The sequence below is a fragment of the Schistocerca piceifrons genome, chromosome 5, assembly GCF_021461385.2.
Source record: "Schistocerca piceifrons isolate TAMUIC-IGC-003096 chromosome 5, iqSchPice1.1, whole genome shotgun sequence".
Classification (NCBI taxonomy): Eukaryota; Metazoa; Arthropoda; class Insecta; order Orthoptera; family Acrididae; genus Schistocerca; species Schistocerca piceifrons.
The window spans coordinates 487,950,488-487,964,919 of record NC_060142.1 but is presented as its reverse complement, the minus strand read 5'-3'; the positions used below and the strand labels follow the sequence as shown (position 1 = coordinate 487,964,919).

At 39.9% G+C, this 14,432-nt stretch overlaps 1 protein-coding gene across 1 annotated transcript in view; it reads right to left on the bottom strand.

The window, feature by feature from the left end:
• Positions 1 to 14,432, bottom strand: part of LOC124798507 (fatty acid synthase-like) — a 379,784-nt gene that overhangs the window by 99,347 nt on the left and 266,005 nt on the right. The window contains exon 25 of the mRNA XM_047261946.1: positions 12,620 to 12,784. Coding sequence (XP_047117902.1) covers positions 12,620 to 12,784 — 165 coding nt within the window. The remainder of the gene's footprint in view (positions 1 to 12,619; positions 12,785 to 14,432) is intronic.

Here is a 14,432-nt window from a genome sequence, read left to right as displayed (position 1 = left end):
TTCCATCATAAACTAAAGCATATAGATGTGAAAATTTTATTTTTGAGACAGAAAGTTTTTACTAAGAAAATTATGTTAAAGCACATTAGCACAAGTGACCAACAAGCTGATGTTCTAACAAAGCCAATAGGTAAAAAAAAAAAATGAAAAATTTAGAGCCTTGTTAAGACTTACTCAGAGCTGTTGTTTCTGTAACACTGATAATTAATACTGAGGGTGGGCGTTAATGATACAATGTTAATGTTACCTTAAAGAAGCAGTACTGTTTTTCTTTGATTCGTGTTACCTTCCATTCTTTAAAAGGTCTGACTTTTGCTGTTTAGTCTGTGTGTGTATTGTTGTCTGCCATTAACTGTAAACTGTTACACATTAAAATATATCATGGTTCATTTACTGCACCTAATCGAAAAATAAAACTGTAATAGTCATTGTGTACAAGAACTCATAGACATTTGGTGAGAACCGAGCAGAAGTTCCTACAATGATGTTTATTTTAGTCACCATCAACAGTGTAGTATAAAAGCGAACCAGTACACATTTTTGGTTTAAGAATGCTGGATTGATGATAAATTAAAACAGCTGCTTCATACCTGAGTAATGTAACATTCACTGCTACATTTTGGAAAGTTACAATGCTGATGAAAATGGCCAGGCTAGAATTAATTTACCTCAGTCCAGCAGTTTGCACTAATATATGGTTCTGCAGCAGTAATAATGTGTGTTTCTGTACATATTAACTGATGAAATGTAATGCCTATGTGACTTTCTACTTCTATTTTGTCTTCTTCATACTGCTATTACATTTTTTTTACTGTAAGTTCTCACAGCCTATCAGAGAAGCCTTTGAATATTTTGTTTCATCCTGGATATTCTATTGGGATCCTCTAATGATTTGCTTGAAACACTTGCAACTCCTTACTTGCCCACAAATATTTAAATATTTGGACCTTCATTTTGTATGACACTGAACTTGTTGCCTAATTTAATCTAGTACATAATCTTATTCCCACGTAAGTTCTCATACTCTGTATTTCTGACTTCCTTCCAGAGGCCTCTGTTTGTTTCTATCTTTGTATTTATTGTTACTCTGCATTTTATGCATTTATAAAAACTTTCAGTTAAAAAGCGTGTTTATTGTTACTCTGCATTTTATGCATTTATAAAAACTTTTGGTTAATAAGCACAATTTTTTATTCCTTAAAAAAAATACAATAAATTCATTGTTACTTCAATTTGTTTTTGCCGGTCCATTTTTTCCTTCCTTCTGTAAAAATATTTTGAAGACATCATTTTTTCCTTTTTTTTCCTTCAACAAATTCAACTAGTAAATGAGCACTGTTATTTCTGATATCATCTCCAGATGGGCCAATCTTTCACTATTTTTATCGTCTTTCCACATCAACGTTCCCTATCATCATGTTGCAGTGATTTTTGTATCATTTTAAGTTTCTGTAACTCTTTGCAGCAGCTCTCTACCTCTTCATGAGAATGTGATCACTCTGTATTATAGCTTTAATGATTTCTAAGGAATATTGTCAGTTTATTTATGAAACAAGCTGTGTTATTTCATCTCAGATTTCTCCCTGGTGTCACTTTTATGTTATTGTTTACATTGAGATGAATATAATAGAGGCAGACATATGTAAATGCAGCATTTACTTCCTGGGGCACACCCGAAGTCACTTCTACGTATGACAATGACTCTCCATCCAAGATAACATGCTGCATACTCACTACCAAAAAGTCTTCAGTCCAGTCACAAATTTCACTTGATATTGCATATAATCATAATTTTGACAATAAGTAGTGTTGCATGGCCACATGGCCATGAGTTTATGGAATTTTGGGGTATAAGGACATCACATTCACAGTTGCCAACAAGGAGTCTGGTCATAATGCAACAGAGTTGTGGAAAGGACATGATGCAAGTGAGCAGTGTCTTAATTGTAGGATGGAAGATTATGAACAATAGTTTGGAGATGCTGGTCAGCAAAGGAAGACGTACAATCTGTGGGAGCATTCTGTACAGCCATAGTGGGACGACCAGTGGGGACCCTGTGGTTTGGGTTTGTGCAGTTCTACCTTCTGTCACCACTCCTCTCCCCTCCCTTGCCATGCAGGCATATTCTCTCTCTCTCTCTCTCTCTCTCTCTCTCTCTCTCTCTCTCTCTCTCCCCACACACTATTTTCCACCCCTTGCCCTTTCTTTCTCCCCTTCCTATCTCCTCTTCATCTGCACCATCCTCTCCCTTCTCCCACTCCCTCTGTCTCTCTCTTTTATGAGCGCCGCTGAGTCATCTGTTGAAAGACCTGCCTTGCACTATACTGTTACCCTGTCCTTGCCTCACGAATCCTTTCTTGCCACATTCTCACCTTCATCACTCCAGGCAATTGCTCTCAGTAATCAATAATCTGTAATCAGTTCTCCCATGACTCAGGAGTGTGCATCTGATTCTGTGTGTGTGTGTGTGTGTGTGTGTGTGTGTGTGTGTGTGTGTGTGTGTGTGTGTGTGTGTGTGTGTGTGTACTCTTACCAGAGAAAGCTAGTGTGAGTATTGTTTTCTGTTACATGTTTCTCTGTACCATGTATCACTCTAGGTGAGCAGTTGCCTTTCCTGCATTTTACATAAAGTTTAAGTAGATGTTGCCAGCATTCATCACTAGAACAAAAATAAACATTGATCATATAAAGCTCTCTGTTGCCAAATCAGATCTGCAATTCTGATGTACCATACAATGCAGAACGCGTGCTGTTGATGAGAATTATGGAAACAGCTTCATCTGCTAAATAACTCTCGGAATATCCAAAAAGTTCTCATTACAGTGTGAAGAGTAATAAGCAGTCCAACGAGCCCACAGAGGGTTAAATAACTTATAAGTGTGCAGAATAATGCACATTGTGATAATGATGCAGGTTGTAATCTCTCTCACACAACATGTTACTTATAAAATAAGAAAATATTTGGGAGAAGATCAGTCTTACAAATTTGAGAAGTATTTCTCACACTGTGTCATCACACACAGATACATATGCATACTACAAAACTTAAAATATTCTTGTAAACCTGGTCTAATGTAAGCCACAACAACAAGTTTATGGTGTGTGCAATTATTTCTTGATCGGAAACTAGCCTGTTCAAATGCATTGCATCCTGAATGCGTATAACAAGATTTAGTCAACTGCCTCAAGTAAAATGCAGTTTTTGCTATATTCATCAATCCAAATACTGGTTTGATACAGCTCTCCATGCTAATCTGTCTTGCACAACTCATTTTCATATCTGTATTTCTATTGCAACCTATTGTTGTTGTTGTTATTGTGGATGTTAATACGAACACTGGTTTGATGCAGTGCTCCTTGCTACTCTATCCTGTGCAAGCCTCTTTATCTCCTAGTAACTATTGCAACCTACATCCTTCTGAATATGCCTACTGTATTCATCTCTTGGTCTCCATCTGCAATTTTTATCCCCCATGCTTTCTTCCCATACTAAATTCATCATCTCTTGATGTCTCAGAATGAGTCATACCAACCGATCCCTTCTTCTAGTCAGCTTGTGCAACAGATTTCTTTTCTCCCAATTCTGTTCATTACCACCTCATTAATTATGTGATCTATCAGTCTATTCTTCGGTATTCTCCTGTAGCACCACATTTCAAAACTTCTATTCCCTTCTTGTCCAAACTGTTTACCATCTATGTTTCACTTCTATATATTGCTATGCTCCATACAAAAACTTTCAGGAAAGACTTCTTGACACTTTACACTTGGCGTTAACAGATTTCTCTTCTTTAGAAGTGCTTTTCTTGCCATTGCCAGTTTACACTTTATATCCTCTGTGCTTTGACCGTCATCAGTTATTTTCTTGCCCAAATAGCAAAATTCATCTACTACTTTAAGTGTTTAATTTTCTAATCTAATTCTCTCAGCATCAACTGATTTAATTCGAGTGCATTCAATTGTCCTCATGTTGCTTTTGTTGGTGCTCATCTTATATCCTCATTTCAAGACACTATCCATTCCATTCAACTGCTTCTACAAGTCCTTTGCTGTCTCTGACAGAAGTCCAATGTCACCATGAAACCTCAAAAATTTTATTTCTTCTCCATGAACTTTAATTCCTACTCCAAATTTTTCTTTTGTTCCCTTTACTGCTTGCTCAGTATATAGATTGAATAACACTGGGGATAGGCTACAGCCCTTTCTCACCCCATTCCCAACCACTGGTTCCCTTTCATGCCCCTTGGCTCTCATAACTGCCACCTGGTTTCCATACAAACTGTAAATACCCTTTTCTCACTAAATTTTATCCTTACCACCCATCAAATTTTAATGAGAGTATTCCGGTTAATATTTTCAAAAGCTTTCTCTGTGTTTACAAATGTTATAAATAGAGGTTTGCCTTTCCATAAGCTACCTTCCATGAGAAATTGTAGGGTCAGTATTCCCTCATATGTCCCTACATTTCTCTGGAATCCTAACTGATCTTCCCTGAGGTTGGCCTCTACAAGTTTTTCCATTCTTCTATAAAGAAATCATGTTAGTATTTTGCAGGCACAACTTATTTAACTGATAGTTCAGTAATTTTCACACCTGTCACCACCTGCTTTCTTTGGAATTGGAATCATTACATCTTTCTTGAAGACTGAGGATGTTTCACCAACTGGAAGAGTTTTGTCATGGCTGGTTCTCCCAAGTCTCTCAACAGCTCTAACAGAATTTTGTCTACTCCTGGGCCTTTCTTTTGACCTACACCTTTGAGTGCTGTGTCAAATTCTTCACACAGTATCATATCTCCCATTCCATCTTCATCTATGCCGTCTTCCATTTCCATAATAGTGCCCTCCCATGCACAGACCTTCTGTATACTCCTTCCACCTTCCTGCTTTCCCTTATTTGCTTAGCTCTGGTTCTCCATCTGAGCTCTTGATATCCATGCAGGTGGTTCTCTTTTCTCCAAAGGTCTCTTTAATTTTCCTGCAGGTGGCATCTATCTTTCCCCTGGTGATATGTGCTTCTACAACCATACATTTGTCCTCTAGCCATTCCTGCTGACCTGTTTTGCACTTGCTGTCACTCATTTTTTAGATATTTGTATTCCATTTCACTTGCTTTATTTACTGCTTTTTTTTATATTTTCTCCTTTCATCAATTAAATTCAATATCTCTTATGTCACCAAGGATATCTATCAGCCCTCATCTTTTTACCTTATTGATCCTCTGCTGCCTTCACTATTTCATGTCCAAAGCCACCTATTCTTTTTCTATTGTATTTCTTCTCCCTGTTTTTGTCAATTGTTCCCTAATGCTCCCTCTGAAAGTCTCTCCACCTCTTGTTCATTCAGTTTTTCTAGGTCCTGTCTCCTTAAATTCCTACCTTTTTTGCAGTTTCTTCAGTTTTAAACTACAGCTCATACCGAATATATTGTGATCAGAGTCCACATCTGCCCTAAAAATGTGTTACAGTTTAAAATCTGGTTCCAAAATCTCTCTCTCACCATTATAAAATCAATCTGAAGCCTTCTGGTGTCTCCAGGTTTCTTCCACATATATAACCTTCTTTCATGACTCTTAAACCAAGCATTAGCTATGATTAAATTATGCTCTGTGCAAAATTCTACCAGGTAGTTTCCTCTTTCTCCCAGTCCATATTCATCTACTATTTTTCTTTCTCTTCCTTTTCCTACTATCGAATTCCAGTCCCCCATGACTATTAAATTTTCATCTCCCTAAACTATCTGCATAATTTCTTTTCTCTCATCATACATTTCTTCAATCTCTTCATCATTTGCAGAGCTAGTTGCAATATAAATTTGAACTACATGATGGGTCTGGGCTTTATGTCTATCTTGGCTACAATAATGCATTCACCATGCTCTTCATAGTAACTTATCTACATTTCTACTTTTTTGTATATAAAAACAAAGATGAGGTGACTTACCGAACGAAAGCGCTGGCAGGTCGATAGACACACTAACTGAGAACTTTCAGCTTCTTGTGTATTAATCTAATATCCCCAGCAACATCCAACTCAATCTGATTACACTCCATTACAAATGTTTTACTTTTGTTTATGTTCACCTTATAGTCTCTTTTCTAAACACTATCAATTCCATTCAACAGATCTTCCTGATCTTCCATGTACTTTGCTGTCTCTGAGAGAATTATGAAATCATCATCAAACCTGAAAATTTTTATCTCTTCTCTTTCAGTTTTAATTTCCTTTCCATATCTCTTCTTTGTTTCCTTTACTGCTTTCTCAACCAATAGCTCGAGTAGCAAGTCATCCTCACCTCCTTCTTATGTCCTTGTACTCCTATAACTGCTGTCTGTTTTCTGTAGAAGTTGTAAATAACCTTTTGCACCCTATATTTTAAGGCTGTTGACTTCAAAATTCCAAACAGTGTATATCAGTCAATATTGTCAAAAGAAATACAAACTAAGAATATATAGTTAGTACACTATGTGATCAAAAGTATCTGAACACTTGGCTGAAAATGACTTACAAGTTCATAGCATCCTCCATCGGTAATGCTGGAATTCAATATGGTGTTGGCCTGGCCCACCCTTAGCCTTGATGATAGCTCTCGCAGGTATACATTCAATCAGGTGTTGGAAGGTTTCTTGGGGAATGGCTGACCACTGTTCACAGAGTGCTGCACTGAGGAGAGGTATCGATGTCAGTTGGTGAGGCCTGTTACGAAGTCAGCATTCCAAAACACCCCAAAGGTGTTCTATAGAATTCATGTCAGGACTCTGTGCAGGCCAGTCCATACAGGGATGTTATTGTCATGTAACCACTCCATCACAGGCCATGCATTATGAACAGGTGCTCGATTGTGCTGAAAGATGCAATTGCCATTCCCGAATTGCTCTTCGATAGCGGGAAGCAAGAAGGTGCTTAAAACACCAATGTAGGCCTGTGCTGTAATAGTGCCATGTGAAACAACAAGGGGTACAAGCCCCCTCCACGAAAAACATGACCACACCATAATACCACCACCTCCAAATTTTGCTGTTCGCACTACACACCCTGGCAGATGACGTTCACCAGGCATTCGACATACCCACACCCTGCCATCAGATTGCCACATTGTGTACCACAATTCACTCCACACAACATTTTTCTACTGTTCAGTCGTGGCTCATGAGCAGCTGTTCAACCAGGAAATCCAAGTTTTCTCATTTCCCATCTAACTGTCATAGTGTCGTAGTACTTGCAGTTGATCCTGACCCAGTCTGTAATTCCTGGGTGATGGTCTGCAGAGATATCTGCCTATTACACATTACAACCATCTTCAACTATCAGCAGTCTCTGTCAGTCAACAGACGAGGTTGACCTGTACGCTTTTGTGCTGTACGTGTCCCTTCACGTTTCCACTTCACTATCATATAGGAAACAGTGGACCTAGGGATGTTTAGGAGTGTGGAAATCTCATGTACAGACATATGACACAAGTGACACCCAATCGCCTGACCACACTCTAAGTCCATGAGTTCTGCAGAGCACGCCATTCTGCTCTCTCACAATGTCTAATGACTACTGAAGTCACTGATATGAAATACCTGGCAGTAGGTGGTAGCAAAATGCACCTAATATGAAAAACGTATCTTTTTGGGAGTGTCTGGATACTTTTTATTACATAATGTACCAGCATTATCTGCACAAGTTTATAAACAGTGACTGAATCAATTCCCTTTAGAATTTTAGCTGTCTGACTAGTTCCAATAATGCTACTTGTAAATTGCTTGAACTGTTTCTGTGCCTGAACGTCCTTACTTGGATTGTGGATACCACACCATTCCTGTTTCCTTGTTCAGAACTGTATTTTAAGATCCCACTTCTGTGGCTGTTTATAACAGTCTTTTCAATCTTTGAATCCAGATTTCAGATCTTCTATCCTATAACACTGGAGGAGGAAACAATTTATCCTGAAATGCATTGCAGCATTGCTAGCAGGATGTTTTTGATTGTTGTCCACCTGTTTATAATTTCTTTAGAAAGCAGCTGGTTTGTTATTCTCTGAAAGTCGATGTCCATAGAGCAAATAGTGCAGATTATGTCCCATCTCTGTTCAACACTCAGTCATCTCGAGCATAAAAGGCCAGAGAGCAAACATACTGACAAATGTATTTAAAGAAATGTATTTAACTATCCAACAATCGAAATTACAAGTAGGAATATCAACAATCTGGGAAAGACATATAGCTACTTACCGTAAAAAAGACATGTCAAGTTGCAGACAGGCACAATTAAAAGACACTCACATATAGCTTTTGACCAAAGCCTTCATCAGTAAAAGAAAAATACACACACACACACACACACACACACACACACACACACACACACACACACACCCCTCACACACATGTGACTGCCAACTCCAGCATCTTGGGCCAGAGTGGAGGTGGGGAGGGGGAAGGTATAGTAGTGTACAGGTGGAGAGAGAGAGAGAGAGAGAGAGAGAGAGAGAGAGACAAATGCTTTCTGGTGGAGTGTGCAAGGACTAGACTGCCAACAGGCACAGTATGAGGAGGTTGTGGGGCAAGGAGGTGGAGAAAAAGTAACTAAAAAGGAAAGGAGCAGGGAAAGATGAGTGGATGCATTGGTAGCAGGCTGCAAATAAACAAAGTGGGAGATGAGAATCACGAGGAGACAGTAGGACAGAGGCGGTGGAAACTATTGGGTGGAGGGTATGGGGACAGTATGTTACTATAGATTGAGGCCATGATAATTATAAGAGTGGATAACTGGTATCTGCACAGTTCAGAAAAGCTGGTGGTGGAGGGAAGGATCCAGATGACTCGGTTAGTGAAGCAGCCATTAAAACCAAGTGTGTTATGTTCAGCTGCATGTCATGCCACAGTCTGGTCTACTTTGTTCTTGGCCACAGCTTGGCAGTGGCCATTCATCCTGGTGAACAGCTGGCTGATAGACATACCAATATAAAAAGCTCTGCAATGATTGCAGCACAGTTGGTAAGTGACATGGCTGCTTTCACAGGTGGCCTGGTCCCTGATGGGATAGATTAAACTTGTGACAACACTTGAATTGGAAGTAGTGGTTGAGTGGAGTGGACAGGTTTTGCACCTGGGTCTTCCAAAGGGACATTTTCCTTTGGGTTGGGGTTGGGAGTGGTGTAGGGATGGACAAGGACGTTGTGGAGGATGGGTGGGTGACAGAACACCACTTTAGGATGGGTGGAAAGTATCTCCGGTAGGATGTCCCTCATTTCAGGGCACGATGATAGGTAATCGTAGCCCTGGCAAAGGATGTGGTTGAATTGTTCCAATCTGGGATGCTACTTGGTGATGAAGGGGACACTGCTGCGTGACAGGTTTTGGGGATGGAGGGAGGATTGGAAGTGTGAGGGGAAATGGCTCAGGAGATCTGTTTGCAGACCAGATCAGGGGGAGAGTGCCTGTCTGTGAAGGCCTTGGTGACATTCTGAGCAAGGGAGTTTTTTTAAATGCAGATATGCCGTTCCAGTGTAGTCAGGCTATATGGAAGGGATTTTTTGTGTAAAATGGATGACAGATGTCAAAATGCAGGTTCTCTTGGTAGTTGGTGGGTTTAATGTGGACAGAGGTCCAGATGGAGATATCAGAGAGGATGTGGTCAACCACAAGGAAGGTGGCATGCTGGGTTGAGGAGAACCATGTGGAGTGGATGGCAGAGAAGGAATTGAGGTTGTGAAGGATCAAAGAAAAGATGTGTCCTCGGGGCACCATATCCAACTCCTATCGTACCCACAGTATTCCCACCTCTTCTCCCCTCTTAGCAGCTAAAGCCTGCCTAGCTGACCTTTTCAATTTTCCACATCTCTCAAAACTCCATTCCAACCCATCACCATACCCAGAGCCAAAACATTCCCATAACACTGTTGTTATGAATTGCTATGACTGCCTGGCAGAAGGCCTCTGCCAATTATCTGACTCCTCCATCTGTAAACTCTCCCAGAGTGATTCCATCCCAAAAGTCCAAAACAATCTCCAATCCCTGCTTAAAGCTATAGGTCCTTCCCAGAAATCTTCCATGAATCCATTTCCCTCCTCAAACCTATGACACACCCTGCACACACACACACACACACACACACACACACACACACAAACTTACTACATCCTCTCCAAAATCTACAAACCCAACAATCCTGGACGACCCACTGTGGCTGGTTATTGTGCTCCCACTGAAATAATTTCAGCACTCATTGACCAACACCCCCAACCAGTTGCCCATAAACTAGCTTCCCATGTCAGAGACACCAACAACTTCCATCAATGACTCTCCACCATCCCCACTCCTTTACATCCTGGATCCCTATTCATCACTGCCAACATCACCTCCCTATACATCAAATTCCCTAATGCCTATGATCTTCTCACTATTGAACACTACCTTTCCCAATGTCCTTCAGATTTGAAACCCACTGCCTCATTCCTCATACACATTATTAACTTTATCCAACCCACAACTACTTCTCATTTGAAGAAAAGGTACACAAAAAAAAATTCATGGCACAGCCTTGGACAGCCACATGGCACCCTCCTATGCCAGCCTTTTTATGGACCATCTAGGGGAGACCATTCTAGCCTCCCAAACCACCAAACCCATAGTCTGGTTCAAGTTCATTGATGATATCTTCATGATCTGGACTCAGAGCCAAGTCGTCCTGTCTTTGTTCCTTTACAACCACAACACCTTCTCTCCCATCTGCTTCATGTGTCCTTCCTCAGCCCAGTGTGCCACCTTTCTAGATGTTGATCTCCTCCTCTCTGATGGCTCCATTCGCATCTCTGTTCATAGAAACCCACCAACCACCAACAGCACTGCATTTTGAAAACTATCATCCCCTACACCAAAAAATCCCTCCCATATAGCATGCTCCCTTGCTCAGTATGCTGATGGTCTCACCAAGACCTTCACAGACAGGCACTATCTCCCAGATCTGGTCCACAAAGAGATCTCCTGAGCCATTTCCCCTCACACCTACATCCCCCCTCCACCCCCAAAAATCAGCCACAAAGGAGTGTCCCCTTCATCACCCAACACCACCCTAGACCAGAACAAAAGATCCACATCCTTTTCCAGGGCTTTGATTACCTATCACTGTGCCCTGAAATGAGGGACATCCTACCCGAGATACTTCCCAACTCTCCTAAAATGGTATTTTGTCACCCACCCAACCTGCACAACATCCTAGTTCATTCCTATACCAGTCCCATCCCAACCCCAAGGAACATATCCCTGTGGAAGACCCAGGTGCAAAACATGCCCAATCCACCCACCTACCACTTCCTATTCAAGTACTGTCACAGGTTTATACTACCCCATCAGGGTCCGGGCCATCTGTGAAAGCAGTCATGTCATTTACCAGCTCTGCTGCAATCATTGCAGAGCTTTTTATATTGGTTTGACTATCAACCAGCAGTCCATCAGGATAATGGCCACTGCCAAACCGTGGCCAAGATCAAAGTAGACCACCCTGTGGCACAACATGCAGGTGAACGTAACACACTTGATTTAAATGGCTGCTTCACTACCTGGGCCATGTGGAACCCTTCCTTCCACCACCAGAATTTCTGAACTGTGCAGTTGGGAGTTATCCTTACAACACACTCTCTGCTTTTGTAATTACCCCAGCCTCAACCTACGATAACATACGGTCCTCACACCCTCCACCCAATAGTTTCTACCACTTCTGTCCTACCATGTCCTCCTCATTCTCAAATTCCACCCTGTTTATTTGCAGCCCTCTGCTAATGCATCCACTCATCTTTCCCTGCTCCTCTCCATTTTTGTTACTTTTTCCCCACCTCCCTGCCCTACAACCTCCTGATGCTGCGCCTGTTGGCAGTCTAGTCCCTGCACACTCCACCAGACAGTGTTCATCTCTCTTGCCACCCATACACTACCATACGTTCCCCTTCCCCTTCCACACCCCCTCCAGATTGATGCTTGCATCCCATGTGACGTTGCATTCCTGCCTGAGATGCTGGAGTTGGCAGTCATGTGTGCATGAAGTGTTCTTGCTTTTTCCATGTGTGTGTTTTTGTGTCTCTTTACTGACAAAGGCTTTGGCTGAAAGCTATATTTGAGGGTCTTTTGATTGTGCCTGTCTGCAACTTGACGTGTCTTCTTTCCAGTAAGTAGCAATCTGTCTTTTCCAACATTGTTAAATGTGTGCGACTGTAATTTTAAGTGATAAATTACATAGTAAAGCTGACTGTAAATATAATACATCACTAACAAACTTCATTAATATTCAAGGTTCGCAGGAGAGCTTCTGTAAAGTTTGGAAGGTAGGAGATGAGATACTGGCAGATGTAAAGCTGTGAGTACCGGGCGTGAGTCGTGCTTCAGTAGCTCAGATGGTAGAGCACTTGCCCGCGAAAGGCAAAGGTCCCGAGTTCGAGTCTCGGTCGGGCACACAGTTTTAATCTGCCAGGAAGTTTCATATCAGCGCACACTCCGCTGCAGAGTGAAAATCTCATTCTGGATTATTATAGCTGTTATTGTTAGTATTATTGTTACTTATCAATAACTAGTAATAAAAATGGTGCAGTATATAAGATTATGGTTATTCTTCACATTGACTATATCATATTTCATACCATAGCAAATGCAAAGGGCACAGTAGCAGCATCTTCTAGACTCCAGTTGTCTGGAATGTTCCATGTTAGATGTTCACTAGTCTTGAGGGTATCTGGATGTATAAGACCCATAATTCTTTGACCTTTTCTGTTACGTCCAGCAAAATCTATTACACCCATTTTCATCTGTAAATGAATGACAATTCAAAGGAAAATTCAACTGAGAAATATAATAAATGTAGGAGAGAACTTCTGGCTGGTACATACCTTCAGGAGTCAAAATGCTGATGATGGGTGACAGTGACCTGTTCCAAACCAGAAGTGATGACATTATCTGAGGTTCAGAATTCAGAGAGGAGAGAGGGATACAGTGAGGAAAGATTAAAAAGGAAATGCAGGTCACTAAGACCTTCACTACTTTATCTTCTCTCCTCACTGAGTTTCAATACCTAGAATAATGCCATCAGTTTTACTTTTTTGTGTGTCTACTGGGGATATTAAATATTTTGCTTCATTAGGGTATGTAACGGTCAGAAATTCAGGCTCACATGACAATTCAGGCCTTTATAATATTGGAGTCATAGTAAAATAACATAGCAGATTCTGTAATAACATCTTAGCTGCCCACATGGACTAATAGTAAATTGCTGTAGGAATCAGTTTATGTGGCAATGATTTTCTTAGTAAGTGTGTAGAATGGGATTTTCATATGCAGCCAGCCAAGTTGAAAGAAGAATAGGTTCACCATAGTCGAAAATTACAAGTCCTTATATTGTTATTTTATACTTCAAGTTCAGTAGTCAAATTTTCTTTTTCCATTCATTATTTTTCTGGCACATCTGTTAAAAAAATTTAAGGAGAATCTCATTCTTCCAAACATTAAAAATCTTTAAAAATTTTACTCAAAAATTTACTAAGATAAGAGAGTTTAGACTTGACTTGAAAAACATATGAATGTGACATTCAGAAACTGAAACGATCAAAGCAACAAGTCTTATGTGCATGGAGAGATCTAAAATGAAAGAAACTATTCAAGATCAAGCCCCCAACTAAATCAAAAACACAAATTATCTTTTTTTGCATCCAGCAATAATGATATAACTGAGTTAACTGAATCTTCCATTGGTTCTTGGTAGAACAACATTATAATAAATGAAAAGCCCAAGTTTGCTTTTTATCTACAGTATTTCTTTTATTGTGTTAACGAGTTTTCGGCTTACAAGGCCATCTTCAGACATTTAATGAATACTGTCGCCATAGAAGTTTCAATGTTTGTCTCATCATGTATTTTTTTTATTTTACTTGGTTCATTTATTTAATGCAAACTGTTACATAGTCACAGTTCTGAGTATAATGTTCATTTTTTCTTGTTTTACTCCTTTTGTATTTGTGTACTCTTCAGACTTTTTTACCTTTTAGAATGCAGTACCATCACACTCTCAAAGATTGTATTTACTATATGCTCCTTCACTCTCCTCTCACTGCCCTGCATTTATTTATTTCTGTTTATCTTATTGATATTGCTTAAGTTCCTTATAGATTCTGTAGCTACATTGATAATGCTTTCTTATTTTAATTAGTTTGTGTATCACTCTCCATGTTTTATACCTCCTGATGTAGCCTTGTCACGTGCTAATTTTATTTTATTGGTTTTGTTTATTAATATAAACTGTTATGTAGGCTTGCTATTTCTGTTTTGTGTAAAGGTTTTTCTGTTTACTCTGTTTTTATTTATTTACTGTTCAATTTTTTTACTTTTTATATTGCATTACCACCACACTATCAAAGATGTTATTTACTGTATGTTTCTGCTTCAATCTAGATGTGTAACATA